The sequence below is a fragment of the Mus caroli genome, unplaced genomic scaffold (assembly GCF_978045245.1).
Source record: "Mus caroli unplaced genomic scaffold, Mus_caroli_1 scaffold_10, whole genome shotgun sequence".
NCBI lineage: Eukaryota > Metazoa > Chordata > Mammalia > Rodentia > Muridae > Mus > Mus caroli.
Window position 1 is genome coordinate 12,860,804 of NW_028227265.1, and position 18,020 is coordinate 12,878,823.

At 47.1% G+C, this 18,020-nt stretch overlaps 1 protein-coding gene across 1 annotated transcript in view; it reads left to right on the forward strand.

The window, feature by feature from the left end:
* The window catches only part of Cdyl2 (chromodomain Y like 2), a 170,343-nt gene extending 153,270 nt beyond the window's left edge, over nucleotides 1-17,073 (forward strand). The window contains exons 5-7 of the mRNA XM_021170904.3: nucleotides 2,435-2,645; nucleotides 6,329-6,472; nucleotides 10,557-17,073. Coding sequence (XP_021026563.1) covers nucleotides 2,435-2,645; nucleotides 6,329-6,472; nucleotides 10,557-10,715 — 514 coding nt within the window. The 3' untranslated portion in view covers nucleotides 10,716-17,073. The remainder of the gene's footprint in view (nucleotides 1-2,434; nucleotides 2,646-6,328; nucleotides 6,473-10,556) is intronic.
* Nucleotides 17,074-18,020: the final 947 nt, after the last annotated feature.

An 18,020-nucleotide genomic window follows, 5' to 3' on the forward strand; every position in this document is an offset into this window, starting at 1 on the left:
GGCTGTATGGGCTTCAAACCTATTACCTCTTCAGGGTCCCAAGTACCCATGCACAGAACAAAAGTCTCTGGGTCCTGACATGGAAGCCTCTGGAAGGGATGGGGTGTGCAGTAGGTTACTGAATGGTCCCATGGGAGTCATGAGGACATCAGCAATATCTGCCTGAGGCCCACAGCATGGAGGCCGGTTTCATAGTTGTGGACTTTCTGTAAGCTGAGAGCGTCTGACGAATCTGGGTCAGTGTGTCAGGAAGGGCTGTGCCGATGCCCTTGGTATCCTCAGAGGGAGTGTCAACTGAGAGGAAGGGGTGGTTTCAGGAGTCTAGGAGGTCTTGCTGTGTCTCAGATCCTAGATTTTAGATCCTGGATTTTAGATTTGTACAGAGGTTCTTAGAAATGGGATGTCTGATGAAATCCACCTAGCTCTTGGCTTCCCTGGACTATCCATGAGAGTTCCATATTCTTAATAGGCTCAAACTGCAGCGGTAAAAATAAGCCAGTGATCTAACCTAAAACCCAGCCACAGAGGGAAGGGAGAATCCAGGAGATGGCCACTGCAAAACCAGTCGTCAGAGGGTGATGGTATTGGAATTCTCTCTTTGAAGCAGGGCTGTGACTACAGTGAATCTATCATCATGGTCAATGTGACATGCAAAATGAGGTCAAAGCTGAGTACCTCCTAATGGCTTATATAGAGAGATCTTACGGTCCCCCCACCTTAGCAGAGTATAAAACAGTCTTTCCTACAGGAGAAGCTGACTCCAGCTTATTGCTGTTGTACTTGCCCCTTTTGATAAATACTAGCAGGGGAAACATTGTCAACAGATGGTATTGACTCAGTTCTATGTCTATATTAGTTAAGCATTAGCTGCTATAACAAATAAACTCCCAATATCTAATGGCCTGGTTTTGATCAGTGTTAGGAGAGGCATTATCAACAGAATGTATTGACTCAGCTCCTTGTGTATATTAGTTAAGCATTCTGATAGAATAAATAAATTCCTAATGATTCAGCGAGACCAGAAAATTTTCTTCTTGTGTCTGGAAAAGTAAATAAATTACCATCCACTCATGGCCGTCCTCTGAACAGTGGTATAAGAATCTAAACCCTTCCGTCTTGTGTCCCAGTGGTGTCCTTCAGTTAGATGGCGGGGCTTGGAGATTTGCATGGCGGCGGGGGTGGGGGGAGCTGTGTTCACTTGGCAAGGGTATACATGCTCTATACTCATGGCCAGACCTTGGTAACTTGGACATAGCCAGTTAAAAAGAAGCCTGAGAAATGTGGACTATTAGGAGGTCAGGAAGAAGGGGGAACAGAGACAGTTCTTTGTATCCCTTCTAGGAGACCGCGTATTTCTTCAAGGGCTATTTGTAGGGTGCTAATGTCAATGTTGACAGAAGCCAGGCAGTGCCACAGGAAGATCTGTGAACGTCCCTTGAGGCTAAAAGGGTAGAGGATTAATAAAAAGGCAACCAGACTATCAGTAGAGTAACTGCAAGTTGTGATGGTGGCCTGTGGACATGAACAGCAGGCAGGGTCGGGAGTGGCAAGAGAAGCTCAGAGAGGTAAACTAAGGCAGACTAAAGTGGTTCTCGTAGCTCCCAGTCTTCCTTCCAAGAACACTGAATGCTGGCTTCACTAGACGTCTTGTAACTTCCCTCCATTCCCAGATGAGTTTTAACATTTTTATAGATCTCGGGTAGCAACTAGAGGAAAGACAGAGAGCCTTTAAAGGCAACAGAAGTCACCTCTAGGGGCTGGAGAGATGGCTTAGCAATAAAGACGACTTTCAGCTCTTCCAGAGGATCTGAGGTCAGTTCCTAGTGCCCATGTGAGGCTGCTCGCCACCAACTGTAACTCCGGCTCCATGGGATCTACTGCCCTCTTCTGGCATCCAAAGGCACCTGCACTCATGTTGCATGTACGTGCGCACAGTGAAGTCATTCCTCCCCAGCCGCTGCATCTTGTTCTGGGATGTTAGGTCGTTTGTTTTCCCCTTGAGATGGAATTACCCTTGAGGGGTACTTCTGAAGGGGGCCTTCTTTAGCTCTTGTGTAGAACGATGATGTTCTGCTTGTCTTCCTTTAATGTCTACAAGTTTTCAGTATCTAGGATGCCCATAGAATTCACTGTTAAGGTCATGGTTTTTGAGTTTAGTGGGGGAGGTAACGAGGACTGAGAACTAGGCTGACATCAGGCATGGACTAGGCCAACAGGTGTGTACCCATCCCATTCATCCTCTCTCCGCCCTGCCCCCCAAGAATCTGCCAGCTCTGTGCTTCTGTGAGTAGGGCATGTGGCCTAGAGTTGGCCTCTACCTGCTTCTGATGACCAGGAATTGTGCCGTGGCTCCTGGGAGAATTGGGTGGGGGGGAGCCACAGACCAGCAAATACCAGCCATTAGTTAAAGAAGTTCTTCTCTTTTGTTCTCCAGGGACTTCGTGAAGGCCTTTATCCAGTTTAAGAAACCCATCGTGGTAGCCATTAATGGGCCAGCATTGGGCCTGGGAGCCTCCATCCTGCCCCTCTGTGACATCGTATGGGCCAGTGAGAAGGCCTGGTTTCAGACACCATATGCTACCATCCGACTCACGCCTGCTGGCTGTTCCTCCTACACCTTCCCCCAGATCCTGGGTGTGGCGCTGGTAAGCCTCCTGTTTCCTCCATAACTTGCTTGGTCTGAGAGGCATGTGTCTGGGTCTTAGCAGGGCCCTTTCCCAGAGTTGGAGCACAGCAGTGCCCTGTGAGTGAAGCCCAGGTATCCATTAGACACGACGAATCTGCTCTGGCATCCTCCGTTGTCCGAGAACCACTGTGACTGAAGCCAGGCTGATCTCAACCAGACTGAAAGGTCTTCCAGCTGTTGGTGTTGAATGGAGTAGCTGGGCTGAGCTGACACTGATGCTGCCTACTTATTGTTTACCTACTGTGCTCCAGGCGCCATGCACACAGAGTCCCCTTTATTCCTCATTACACTCTGGTAAAGCTGTGTCTTTGGGGGAGCTGAGCGCTGCAACCAACAGCCACAGTTATCAGAGGTCTGGCATGGTGGTGGCAGGACAAGTCTCGTCACAGTAGTGCCGGCAGGACATAGAGAGCATTCACTGTGTGTCGGGGCCACACACAACCCAATGAGGATGATGGTGGTTGTTACCAGTGAACATATGTGGCGGACCAAGACTCTGATGACTAAGGAAGCTATCTAAAGCCGTGCAGTGAGCTAAGGGGTTTGCTCAGTTGGTCTCAAGGGCTTGCCTCATAAGCACAAGGACCTGAGTTCAATTCCCAGAACCCACATTAAAAAAAAAAAACAACAAAACTCAGTGTGGTGGCAGATGCTTGTAATCTCCGGACAGGAGAGACAGACAGACTTGGGGTTTGCTGGTCAAGCCTTAAACTACCTGGTGAGTTCTAAGGCACGACGAGACCCCCATCTCAAAAAAGAAGGTGATGGCGCCTAAGGAATGGCAGCTGAAGTTATCCTCTAACCTCTAGACACACGTATGTTCACATGCACATACCTGAAATGAACAGTGGTTCTCAACCTTATTGTATGCCGCGACCCTTTAATACGGTTCCTCACGGCGTGGTGACCCTCAGCCGTAAAATTGTCTTTGTTGGCACTTCATCATTTTGCCAGTGTTATGAATCATAATGTAAATATCTGGTATGCAACCTCCTTTGAAAGGGTCACTCAATCCCTGAAGAGGTCCTGACCCCCCAGGCTGAGAGCCGCTGTCCTGGGATTTGCATCTCTTATGGTTCACTACACAGCCTGTGCTCTCAGCCCAGCCTGCCCTAAAGCAGAAGTACAAATGAGGAGCGAGTCTCAGAGAAGTACAGCCAAGGGTTCAGACAGTACAGCTGGACCAGGCAGGTGTTAGAGGTCGCCTTTGCATGCACGGTGGTGGGAAGAAGGTAGCCTAGGTGGCCCGGCTGACCTGAGCCATGGACCGTGCCTGTCAGGGAGGAGGCAGGGATGTTGATACAATCAGTGCAGGTTTCCAGGAGGCCTGCTTAGTGAATGCAGGAGGCTCCCTACAGTCAGGTGCTGTAGGTTATGGGAGAGCCCAGAGTCTGCTAGGGCTGCCTAGCCCTAATGCTGTAGAGCCTGCGAGTATACTGTCCAGTGCCCTCCTGCCCTGTCACGTGGGTCTCTTGCTAACTGTCTCAGTTTCAGTACAGGCTCCAGGGTACTTTTTTTTGGAGATACTTATTACATAATCCACCTTTAAGTAAGCCCTGGTTACCCCAAGGTAGCCTGCACGCTAGTGCACTAGTGAACTCTGACGGCTTCCGTCCATGGAGGTGCTCTGGAATCCCTGGGCAGAAGGCTGCACAGAGAGCTTTTCAAGTGGGGTGGGGGTGGGGTGAGATGTCCCAGCCTGCCTTGGCCGTCACTGTGAGTGGCTGAGTCGCCATATCCCTTCCGCTTTATTAGTGTCCATCCTTGCTCCTTTCAAAATCAGTCCCTCCAGCAGCAATAAAGACAGTGTCCCCTCCATCATGACCTCTGAACCACACACCAGGTGTTGGTCCGGCACCATCTCCAGTAATCCAGGCTCACCTGGGAGCCCACAGCCCCGGCTGTCAAATGCCTCTGGCATGGCAGAGATGCCTGTGAGGTTTAAACAACTTGCCCAGAGTCGGAATCAGGACCAAACTTTATGTTGATATTTTCTTCGCTCTAGCTTGTGTTATTTGTTCTTAGTGGTCCTTGTCAGCAGTTCTCTAGCCTAGACATCTGCCCAAGAAGTCCCTTCCTTGGGCCTCTAGATGAGACCCATGTTTCTCTTCCAAGAGTACACTGGAAGAACACGGTTGGCTATGACTGGGAGACTCCCATGTATTCGGAGAGCCCACGTGCCTCACATCTACCTCAGTGTAGTATCATATAGGTTCACAGTGTAGGTGCAGGCTGGTGTGTATCACAATCACAGACAGACCCCACTTTCCGTAGCTTCCTGTGAGGACACAGAAGATGGCCATTCTCTTCCCAGTGAGTTCCTGTCTCTAGTCCTGTTCTGACTTAGGCACCATATCTTCTATGGAGCAGGCCAGCAGGTGGGACTTAGAAGCCATTTGGACTCAAGCCCTGTAGGATGTCTCAGGTGGCGGTTGTGGCACAGAGCTGGGAAGTGACACTTTACCATTGACATGAGCCCACACCAGCTGCTCCCCATTTTTGTGGCCATAAAAATGTTTAAGCTGTCTGGCATCATCTCTGCCTTCCCACCCCGGCTGTGATTCTAAAACTGTGTAGAGGGACATTTGTTCTCAGCCAAGTTCTGTCCCAGTAAGGGAGAGGGAAAGGAAGACACACCAGTGCCCCATAGTCTCCTTCAAGTGTACCCCTTGTCAAGGGCCTCATTTCTTTTTTTTTTTTTTTTTGTGGTTGTTTTTTTGAGACAGGGTTTCTCTGTGTAGCCCTGGCTGTCCTGGAACTCACTTTGTAGACCAGGCTGGCCTTGAACTCAGAAATCCACCTGCCTCTGCCTCCCAAGTGCTGGGATTAAAGGTGTGTGCACCATGCCTGACTAAGGGCCCCATTTCTTAAAGCTTCACCATTCCCCCAAAGAATCAAGCTGCAGAGACCAGTCCGTGAGCATTCAGTTTGGGGGAACATGTACGGTCCTGTAGCACAGCATATGACAGCTGCCTGTTTCAAACCAGACGGAAACTCCTTTGAAGAGCTGTGTGCAGAGACAGCCCAGCCAAGGAAGGCATGCTGCATCCGTCATAACTGTGTATTTATTGTCTGTTCCCCAGACCACCGGATAATGTTTCTCTATCTTGGTGGTAGGATTTTGGGGGTTCCTAATGCAGATACTTTTGATTGACATACACACACACACACTTAATGGTTCTCCTGTTAAGTTTTTGCTCTCCATTTTCCATACCCCCCCCATCTCTGCACCTTCCTTCTTCCCTCACAGACTAATTGTCTACTAAGAGGAAAAACTTGCCTCACATTCCAGTTGGAAAGTGCTAACATGTAGGTCAGGTTATCCCCTCCTTCCTGGACCAACCTCCGCAAGGCCAGGCTATTCGCACGAACATGGACATCTAAGGCAGTGCATACCCACCCCAGTTCAACCACGGGAGGGGAGTATTGCTGGATTCATGGAGCTTCAGTAAAAGGTTCCTTATGACAGTTTAATAAAAGCCGTGACAGACGTTTGTATGCAGTTCATATGGTGTATCCAACCCTAGGTTGTGAATCCGACCACAGAGAGCAGAAGCACTCACACCTAGCTAGTCCAGGGCTCACTAGAGGACATTGGAGGAGCTCTGTGCCCTCAGCTCTCTCCTGCCTTCGCTCTTTCAGGCCAATGAAATGCTGTTCTGTGGGCGGAAACTCACTGCCCAAGAGGCATGCAGCCGGGGCCTTGTGTCACAGGTCTTCTGGCCCACAACCTTCAGCCAAGAGGTCATGCTGCGGGTGAAGGAGATGGCATCTTGCAGTGCTGTGGTGAGTCCCTGTGTCATCCCTGTGCTTTTGTCATGAATAGATGGTGTGTGTGTGTACAAGTGTGTGTTTGTGTGCATTTGTATGTGTGTGTACATGCATTTGTATGTGTATGTATGTGTGTGTACATGTGTGTATGTGTGCTTATGTGTGTGTGTGTACATGTGTGTATATATGTGAGTGTGTATGTGTGTGTACATGTGTGTATGTATGTGAGTATGTATGTATATGTGTGTTTAATGTCTATGTGTATATGTATGTGTATGTATGTGTACATGGCTGCATGTATGAGTGTGTGTGTACACGCGCACGTACACATGCAGATAAAATCCTGAGGCCAACTAGGAGTCTCTAAGTCACCTCTACCTTATCTCTTAAGACAAGACCTCTCACAAAACCTACAGCTTGCTAATTTGGCTTAACTGGCTGGCCTGTGAACCCCCACCCAGAGAATCCATCCTTCTGTCTCCACTTCCCCAGTGCTAGGATTGTGAATGTGCACCACCATACCCCGTGCTAGTGTAAATGTGCACCACCATACCCAGTGCTAGTGCATGTACACCACCATACCCAGTGCTAGTGCAAATGTGCACCACCATACCCAGTGCTAGTGCAAGTGTGCACCCCCATACCCAGCACTAGTTTGAGTGTGCACCCCCATATCCAGTGCTAGTGCAAGTGTGCACCCCATACCCAGCGCTAGTGTGAGTGTGCACCACCATATCCAGTGCGAGTGTGCACCACCATACCCAGTGCTAGTGTAAGTGTGTACCACCATACCCAGTGCTAGTGTGAGCGTGCACCGCCATATCCAGTGCTAGTGTAAGTGCAAATGTGCACCACCATACCCAGTGCTAGTGTAAGTGTAAATGCATACCACTATACCCAGTGCTAGTGTAAATGTGTACCACTATACCCAGTGCTAGTGTAAGTGTGCACCACCACACCCAGTGCTAGTATAAGTGCAAATGTGCACCACCATACCCAGTGCTAGTGCAAGTGTTTACCACCATACCCAGTGCTAGTGTGAGCATGCACCACCATACCCAGTGCTAGTATAAGTGCAAATGTGCACCACCATACCCAGTGCTAGTGTAAGTGTGCACCACCATACCCAGCAGTTTACATGGGTTCTGGAGGATCAGACTTATGCTTATGTGACGACTGAGCCATCCCTGCAGCCTCCCTGGGGCCCTGCAGAGCCAGTGAAGGGTTTTCTGCAGTGTAAGATTTACTGCCTCTTGGTACAGAATGCCCATGTTAGAGGAGGTAGCCCAGGATATGGCATAGTCTTATCCATGCCCTCAGAAGGGGTTCACGGGAAAGGCTTCTACTCTTGGACAGCAAGCATGGTGTTGAGAGAAAGCCCTGAACACCCACAACATCACCAAAGCCACAGGTCAAGGGGTGGGGACGCCCAGGACAAGAGACTAGGGCAGGCTGCCGCTGTATTTGATTTCTTCTGTCCAGCCTGCTGCTTGACACATCTAAATATCCTCTTTTGACTCCAAAGATTCAGGAAAGGAGAGGCAAGTCACACCTCCACTGAGGTGCTAGGGTTTCATTAAGTGGTATTTGTTTTGTTTTGACAGACTAGAGTGAGCACAAGAGGGAACTCTCCGGTGGGAAGAGGGAAGAAAGGCTAAACCATGGAGCCTCAGGGCCAGCTCTAGTGGATCCCAGTGGGACACTGGGGGAGGTCCTGCACTCTTGCCCTTGAGAAACCGAGTGCTTGCTGGTCTGGTCTGCAGGACATACCCTTGACCTCACATGCCTTCTCTCTCCACAGCCATCCCGCTGTGACACCCACTTGGTGATGTGGGCATTTGCTCGACCTCTTCTCAGCAGCCATTTTTTGTACACCTACTGTGTGTGCGCACCCCAACAGGAGTACTGCTCATTGTGGTCTCCATAGGATGCCTGTGCACTTGATATGGACCTTGTACCTTACTGATTTTATGTAGATCCTCTTTTAACTCTTGGCTGGGCTAATTACTCACCCTCTTTCCCTGAGATTCTTCATGTTTCAGCTCTGAAAATCTTGCCAGGAAACCGTATGTTCCCAAGTGAACAGGCATGCTTAATCACCTGAGGATCAACTTCACAGAGAGAGGCAAGGGGAGAGGAGAGCTCAAACAGGGCATGGGAGGCAGGAGGCAGGAGGTCTAGGTGTCCAGAGGCATCTAAGCAGTGGCTGTGGCCAGTTTGCACAGAGGATGTCTGTTTGGACAGGCCTGAGCGGCTGTGGGGAATGTAGTCTGCACTCTGGGAAAGAGAAGCACCCAGGTGAAGCAGCTGTTTCAAGGATCACTGAGGGGACCAGTTTGTAGGAAAGGCCCACTCAGGAGAAACTTCTCCACCAGTGCTATGGACCCAGGAGCTTTAGGATACTTCCTGAGAGAAGACTCTCCCTCAGAGTGATGCCTGCAGTCTTTGGAGGTGATGCCCTCAGGAGAGAAAGATTCCAGGATGAGAAGCAAATGCTCCTGCCACCCAGCAGCCTCAGTCTATGCTGGAGTGTAAGGTCCTTCTAGAAGGCTGGCACCTATAAGTCTGCCCCTGGCCTTTGGCTGTTTCAAAGTACTTAGAACAATGAGAATCTGTGTATTGACCCCTGGGGAGGCATTGTCATGGTCAGGGGATCAGCCAGATTGAAGTTCCTTATTGTGCTACTGTTGAATGATCCAGCCCTGGGCCATGTTGCCTCCTTCATCTACAGTAGGGGTTGAGGTGTGAACTAGAGAAGCCAAAGAGATCAGAAAAACATATGTCCATGAAGCCTGTTCATCTCGTGCGGTTTTAATGCTACAACTATTGTTGTTCAGCACTATGATTACTAGCACTCATTTCTCTAGTATTAGTGAGCTAACTCGTTGCCATCTTACTACATCATTGCTCATTGGTGTGGGTATTATGTTGATTACTAAGTTTATTATTGCTCCTAACCACAACCATTTCTGCGCTTGCTGAAAATCGTTACTATGGTGCAGTGTTATTCATTTCTCCAATTTACACAGTTATTATTCACTGCCACGATTGTTACAGGCTGCAACCTTTCTTATGGTGGTGACTGCTAACGGTCCTTGTTACCCTGGACTGCAGTGACCACCACTGTTAACAGCTGAGCCTAAAGGAGCATCCTGTGGGTACTCCAACGACCATTATTAGATCAGCTCATCACCTCGTTCTGTGTTCACAGGGACCCTTGGGTTTGGGTATTCTTCCTGTGACAGGTCATGAAAATGACTCTGTTCATCATCCATGGGGCCGGGTCAAAAAAATGGTTTGCAAACTTGGTCATGAAACCCATAGGCAAATAGCACCAAGAGGCTGTGTGGACTCAGCACCGTGGGCAAAGTGATTGTTGTGTAAGCATGGAGACCTGCGATTGATATTCCAGAAACTATATGTATAATATGTGTGTATACGTATACATACACACACAATATATATTTACACACATATTTATATGTGTGTGTATATATATTTGTGTGTGTATGTATATATATATATGTGTGTGTGTGTGTGTGTGTATGTGTGTGTGTGTGTGTCTGTGTGTGTATGTATGTGTATATATGTATATATGAGAACCTGTGCTGGGAAGGAATATATACACACACATATGTGTGTGTACATATACATAACATATACATATACATGTGAACCTGTGCTGAGAAGGAATATATACACACACACATATGTGTATATACATATACATATACATATACATATACATATACATATACAATGTGTGAACCAGTGTTGGGAAGGAAAAGGCAGGTAGATGATGAGCTCACCAGCTATCCAGTCTACCCTGTCTGTAAGCACTAGATTCAGTGAGAGATCCTGTCTCATAAAATAGATGAAGAGCATTTGAGTCACCTGTGCTCCTGTAAACACACACACACACACACACACACACAGAGTACTGATCATATGTCACCTTAGGCAAGGCCCCCGAGTACCATGCTTTTCTCCCATAGCCATCTCATGGTAACAGGCTCAACACCCCGACCACCCGAAGTGGTGAACCTCAGGACAGTTCTCAGCCCCAGGGCGAGCTAACCCAGCATGCATTTCTCTCCAGGTTTTGGAGGAGTCCAAATGCCTGGTCCGAAGCTTCCTGAAGTCAGTGCTGGAGGAGGTGAACGAGAAGGAGTGCGTCATGCTGAAGCAGCTCTGGAGCTCCTCCAAGGGCCTGGACTCCCTGTTCAGCTATCTGCAGGACAAAATCTATGAAGTCTGAAGGGCCCCGGCTCACCTGCCCCCACTTGCTCAAGGGTCTCAGACTCCCAGCCGGGCCCTGTGTGTTTCTACCATCGGAGCCCAGGGTCCACCCTAGCCAAGAGTTTGTCGGGGTGTGTCTTCACACCTACGGTTGTATCCATTCCTCGTGCCCTTCGGTTGTTCCTCATTGGTTTGATTTTGTGTAAAGGTGGCAAACGCAGCACCCTTGGCCTCCCTGTACACCCTGTCCCAGCCAGCCATAGAGCCTTCCAGGGATCCATCTTCTAAGCGCTCCGCCAGGCCCTGTCGACCTTTCCCCCACTAGCTGAAACTCTCCTACCTTGGTCCAGAAGGGGGAAGACCAACCTCCCTCAGCCTCCCGACTCAGTGTGTGTCTACACAGTGCCTCCAACTTGGAGATGAGGCCATCACAGTTCTCTGGTTATGTGATCTGGGACCAGGGAACAATCGTCTTAGGGAACCCGCAGACCAACGAGCGTGCGGTAAGCTCTTGACTACATAAGCCTGGCTTCAGTCTTCTCTCCAATGCAACTCGGTGTGACTCTTAGGGCTTGGTCTTAATACCCAACTGAGTGATTTACAAACCCAGATATTGTACATTTAGAAACATTTTGTTAAATATATATTTTTAAAACAACGTGTAAGTGGAAATTCTGATAATTTATGTGTATTATATGTAAAGCTAGTTTTGCAAAAAAAACAAAAAACAGAAGAACATGACTTACTAGGAAATTTTTTTCTTTATTTGGGTTTATTTTATTTATTTATTTTTGTTTATATATTATGAAGTCTATTGTTCACACAGATCTTATTTTCATACCACCCTGGACCAAATACTATTCAAGGTGCACGCCGTTTGGTGCGTTCGTTCTTGCGGTGAGCCACGTGGAAAGAGAGAAGAGAAGGGATTCTTTTAAAGGCACAAGCCTGTGCCAGGCCCTCTGTGTGCGGCTCATGTGACAGAATGCTAGTTCTCTAATCTTCAAGGACAAGTCATGGTGGCATTTTCTCTCTTAAGTCTCTGTCATTCAGGAGAATGGTGGACTCTGTGTCAGCCCCGTCCCTAAATTCGTGATGTTAGGAAGGGATGGCGAGCAGCCCATCTTTAGGATGATATATTGCCTAGGGTGAGACTTTTTTTTTTCTCTAGGATAAATAAGTGAACTTAGATTTCCAAGACTTTTCCTTCCATATGAACGTTACTGTCTTGGTTGGACTTCTGGGGGTGTTGAGAAAGAAAACTCAGTCTTAGGAGTTTCTTTACAGTCCAAACCTGAACAATAAATCTTTACTTTTTTTTTTTAAGCTGAGAGAATACGAGGAAAGCCTTATCCAGCATGTAGGTCTCCTTGCCCCACTGGCCCTAGCCTACTGGAGCCTCCAGTAGCTGACTTTATGTCATCCAGTTGAAGTCTGCAGGGGGCAGGGGGTTGGGTGTTGAGTGTGAGTTGATGAAGAGATGGGAAATGGAAGGGACTCGTTGGGATTGGGACCTCACACCTATTTGAGATCACGTGCTTAGAGAAAATTAGACCGTGGGGCACGGGGTTCCAGGCTAGTTCTAGATGGATTACAACCTTGACCACTGTTCTTTCTCTTCAATTCCCTCTGAGTTTCCCAGCCTTTCTCAGCCCTTCCTTGGTGACAGCAGGGCTACAGCGCAGAGTCTGCACAGCTTGTGGAGGGGAGGTGGGCTGCAAAAGTAGAGATGGTTCTTTGGCTGCCCTTGAATGGGAATAGCTGCCCCAGTCACAAGTGGGAGGGATACATGGCCCTAAGCTTGGAACTATGCAGACAGCTGAACGTTTGCATGAGAATTAGTGACCTGGCTCTAGAAAATGGCTCCCATACGTACGCACTTGGCTTTGTGGGCCTTAGAATGACCTTGCTTTGCTCTCTAGAAATGCTTTAGAGCTCAGAAGGGTTCAGGAAGAAAAGAGTTTAAGTCCCTATTCTCCACCAGCCTGTGCCACCTTGGCCATGGGGAGCTTGAGAGTACAGTCACCTTGGCTGTATTTGGTCACAGGAATATGGAATTGAAGCATGTGGTCCCCTGGAGTCCCTATAGAACACTGTAGGAGCTGTGGACTGACTGGGGTGTAGAGAATTAAGGAGCCTGAGCCTCTTGTCCCTTCTCTGCTGGGATGAGCTCCTTGTACGCTTAACCCCACACCCTTAAGACATCTCCTGTTCTTTACATGTCTGAGTAACTCTTTCATATCGCTCCCTCCTCTATAGGAACCACCTCCCCCAAACCTTTCTGATTAGCTTCTGGTCAAGCCAGTTTTGTCCGTAGGGAAGCAAGTTGTCAGGGTTCTCTCTAGAAATAGCACGGGATGTTTAGAAATTCCTGTGATCAGCAGTCATCTTTGACTCCTGAGCATACAACCAGATATGCTTTCTCTCTTGGCCATTTGATGGGCGCCACACTTCTGAACATACTGAGGATCTGTGATGACTGAGGTAGACGCTGACCATTTCTGAGGTGGGATTCACACTGCTTGTTTTTAAAGACTGTGTTCCGTCTGTTGGAAGGAGGTAGCTCTGCCACTTGGACACAAGGCATTTAGTCAACTTACTGGGCTGGCCGAACCATGGGAGTTGGTATTTTCCGGCTGGCTGTTTGGGTAGTGTGGAGTTGGAATCCAGGTGACCCACATATAGCAGATTGAGCTGGGATGGAGAATTCAGTGGTTGCATCCAGGTTACCCCCAAAGCTTTATTGCGGTAGGGTGCTGGCTCTCTCATCTTTTACTTTGTACCCCAGTGTCCTCTCTCCTCCCATGAGGTCCTTTTGCTTGACCTGTTATTCTCCTTGTTCCTTTTCCTACTACCCTTTCCTAGGGCCCGAGTAAATCTTTTGAGGAATTTTAGATGGTCTTTGCAGGCCTGGTGTATGTGTCCCTATTGAATTTGGAAGGGCAGCTATGAGTGAGAGGTAGAGGCTTCCTCTTCTGAGTCAGGGTTCCCTCTAGCAAGCCATTTGAGACTCTCCTCTGTTTACCACAACCTTGGTGGTGGCAGCTCCCATAGGACCCGGCTGGGGTTAAGTGCTCCGGCGGTCCCAGGCGACTTTTGAAGAGTTATAGTTAAGATGGCCAGACCACCTCAGCTCTGGGAAGCCACCACCTAAGGTGGGTGTTCTTTTCAGGTGACCCTTTGCTGGGCAGAGGTAGTCTGAGGGAAACACGGATGCAGAGAAAGGCGGGGACTGGGGGAAAACGGGGAAATGACGTAAAATCTTACTCTGTGACATAAATCAAACGGAAATGTCCTCTCAGAAGCCGGAAAAGATGATTTCCCTGACTGAAGTTCAACCTGAGGATGGGAAAATAATGGCAGGAGACACTGGGCAAGGCAGATTTAAATCTCCCAATCCCTCTTTTACAAATAGCCTTGACTGAAGGCTGAGTCATATCCCTCACTACTAACTGCTGGTTTCCAAAATCCCCTTAAAGGGTTTGTAAAAAAATAATTCTCTCTCTCTCTCTCTTTTTTTTTTTTTTTAAGTTTGGAATTTAGTTCTATCCCCACTCTTTTTCAATCTAGTTTCTGTTGAAGTTTTGTTTTTTTTTTTTTTTTTGTAAAAAATAAAAATTAAAAATAGAGACATCCACCAATCTTCCTACGGGGACGTTTAGAAGGAAGGCTTGCGTCTCTTCTGTGTTTCTTTATTAAGATACTGAGATCTGTTGTATGTATGAGCCAAGATGCCCTCACTAATATACACAGTATTTAAGACTCCACATGAGATTTCTTGAGTATTTTATTTTATTCCCTGTAAATGGTTTTGTAAAATCTTGGAAATGTACACTTTGGTTTTGTAGATATATCTTTGGGGCGGGGCGGGGGTTGTCTTGCATGTGTGTTTTTTGTTGTTGCTAATTGTCACATCATCCTTTCTGCAGGTTTTGGTTGAAATGCTTATAGACTTTAATACAGTAAATATATTTTCAGAATATAAACTTTTATATTTCTGTGGTAAATTAGGACATGCGTTTTAGGCAATCTTTTCCATTAATATCACTTTTTCCTTCAGTGGGGGGAAGAATATATCTCATATTGGTTTGGTGCCAATGTTTTGTTTTTTTTTAATTTTTTAAATTTAAAATCAGATAGTCTTACATTATTAAGAAATCAAGTCAATTTTCTTTTTCTCTAGAAGTCATTGCGTTTGAAATCTAATTTGAAAATGTATTGAATTTGTGAATAAGCCTTACCATTAGGTTCAATAATCCTTCTGACCTTTCAAAACTACACGTGTAGTTCAAGATCTTACCCCCTCCCCCCCATAAAGTCTCACTGTGTGGCAGTTGATGGAGTTCGGAAAAGAGCCTTAAGCTTGTTGCAAAAATAATAATAATATAATTAATTAATTAAAAGGGTAATACGGGTTGTTTCCTTCAAGTAAGCCATGCTGGTGGGCTCAGTGCAGTCTGTAAGTCGCTCATGGCTGATCTGAAGAGAGTGGTGGGAGGAGCTGATGGCGGCAGGGACCAGGTGGAGTCCTCGGCGAATGTCTTTGGCCATAAGACTGGACCGAGGGTAGGCTTTCTTGAGCCACTTTCATTCTAGTAGTATGGTTGAGGGATGATGACAGGGAGGGCTGCTAACTCATCATTTGTTCTAAACAAATGACATTTCCTGCTCCTGACCCTGCTGGGGACCCCAGGGTAGCTAAAGTCCGTGCTCTCTGAGAGATGTTAACAAAGTTTACATAAGAGTCTTGCTGTGTAGACAATCTGGAGTCAGTTTCTGTTCCATCATCGGCATCACCATATGTCCTTGGCGTTTCTGTGAGGAAGTGTGTGTCAAGCCATACTAGGGTAGAGTGTGCTGGATGAAGGTACTGTAGCTACAGAGAGGGAACAGCCGGTGTCCTGGTTTGTCCAGGGCTGTTTCCATGGCGCAAAAATCACAGAAGGTAGAGTTAAGTCTCAAAAATCAAGTTGTAATATCTTTTGGTAGGTGCCAGCTGATTCTCCTTACCAACCCTCGAAATAGGATCTTGCATTTAGGGCTATGTGGCTTAGCATGTGGTCCATCTCTAGGAAGTGTCCAAAGTCACTTTCTCAGCCTTTGGGATTAAGATTGGCATGTGTCAGTCAGAAGACTTGATGTCTGAAGTGAAGCTTCAGTCTTATGTCTCTGGGTTTGCCTCACCCTCCTTACCCCGACATCTAGTCTGATGTGGGAGCTTACCGACTCCAGGATATTCAGAGGGTGTTGAGTTCTCCATCTAGTCTTTAACTTACCATTGTGCCATTAGTCCCAGCTTGAAGTTATTTTCTAATGTCTACGTTAGCTAGATTGTGAAAAATAATTGCCTTTCATAAAACCAAGGACCAAAGATTCCATTATTCCAACCAAACATGAGTTTCATAAGCTGTAGGCACATCTGCGTCCAGATGTGTGAGTTTCATGGCACAGAGGAACCCTTGGTTCCTCCCACCCCCAAACTCATGCTCCCTGACTTGCCATGCAGAGAAGTTGAATATCTCTTGAAAAGGCTCTGAAGGAAGAGTTTCTGAGATGGGAACTTAGTATCTCAGGTGGGTGTTTCTGCTTGTATAGCCTTAAGTTTTCATTTATCCCATTATAAAACGGAGGTCAGGGATCCCTCCAGGTATCTAACCACGGTCTCTTCCATTTGCACGTGGGCCTCCAGCTGAAGTTTTGCAGCTAGGTCTTCGGTAGTACATCCTGTGTGACTGCCAGATGTCCATCTCTTTAGTTTCTCATCAAGCCATCCCACTTCCTGCTTAGTAGAGCAAGAATGTTCCCCGGTGCCCCCACCATGGGTCACCCCATTTTCATCCCCATTCACGATGATGTCATTGGCCTCTTAACTAATCCAGAAGACTGACGTTAAAGAAGTGGTATTCTACTGGTAAGGCTTATTACCAAACTTCGGATACTGAAGCAGGCTACCAAAAACATATCCAGCTCACCCTGGGAGTTTCTGGGTTGGATCACGGATGTAGCAAACACACCAAAATCCACGGATACCTTTGCAGGTTAGGTTGCTCATTTTCTTTTTCTTGCCAGATTTTCACGGGAAGGTCTTTAGTTCCGGATCCTTGTAAGTATGAGTCCTTCATAGCGTTATATGCAGGTTTAGCTGGTCCATTCTCCACGTTGTAAATATTTTCCCCAAACTGGGTGCAGTACTGAGGGTAATAATCTGATTTATCAAATGCTGACTGTCTGGAGCAAATCGTCCGCTCTTTGTGAATGGTCCTGTAACGTATATGAACATATTTCTGGGTGCCTTAGAAGTTGTATTTTTCATGTGTGCTAATATGCAGTATTTATACATTGTGAGAAGCTGCTTTGAATAAAAAGATTGAAACTTTGTCTCCGTTTGTTTGTGTCCCCACCCCACCCCTATCCCTTTGGTGATCTATCTGTAGAATTCACAAATGGGTTCTGTGGTTTCAACATAGAGGAGTTTCTGGGACCTTGGAGGTGTGCTAGGGTTGTTGGCAGCCCTGGCTACTCCATCCAGGTCTGGCTTGAAATGTCACTTGTATAGAGGGGCAACATTTGGATGCCAGAGGACATTAGAATGGAGGGGACATTTTTTCAGGGAGCTGACGTCACATTTATCTCTTCCATGACATTCCTTGCCCGCCCGCCATGCTTTATAATATTATAGTCCCCATCCTCAGCAGATAAATATCCACAGAACTCTGTCTTATACAGTTCATGGTCAACAGTGATGTCTGTCACTGTGGACAAAGTCTTTCCATACCCAGAATCTTGTTGCTTTGTCTGTTACAGCATGACTCTTGGAAGAGGCAAATGGAGGGGGTCCCTCCAAAGCATGCATGGCCTCACATATGGGGGAAGGGTGCAGAGGTAGTATCAGAAGTCTTCAAGGGTTTTGTGATAATGGAATTCTGAGTAAGAGATTTATATTACCTGCCTATCTATCCATTCCCACTCTCCAGCTCTTTATCCATTTATATATCCATTTGTACATCTGTCAGTCCATCCATCCATCCATCCATCCATCCATCCATCCATCTGCATATCTGTCCATTCATCTATCCACCTACCCATTTATCTGCCTATTACAAGCCTTTCATCTGTTCATCCATTTAGCCCACTGTCACTTACATATTTTTATCCATCCACTCACCTACATTTCCATCTGTTCATCCATTCATGTACCCATCCACCTGTCTATTCTACTGTCCACTTGTCTGCAATTCATTAATCTTTCATTCAGCTTTCATTGCAGCTCTATAGGTGGAGCCCCGCCCCCCTGCTCTGTGTAGGGAGCTGCAGAGGTAATAAG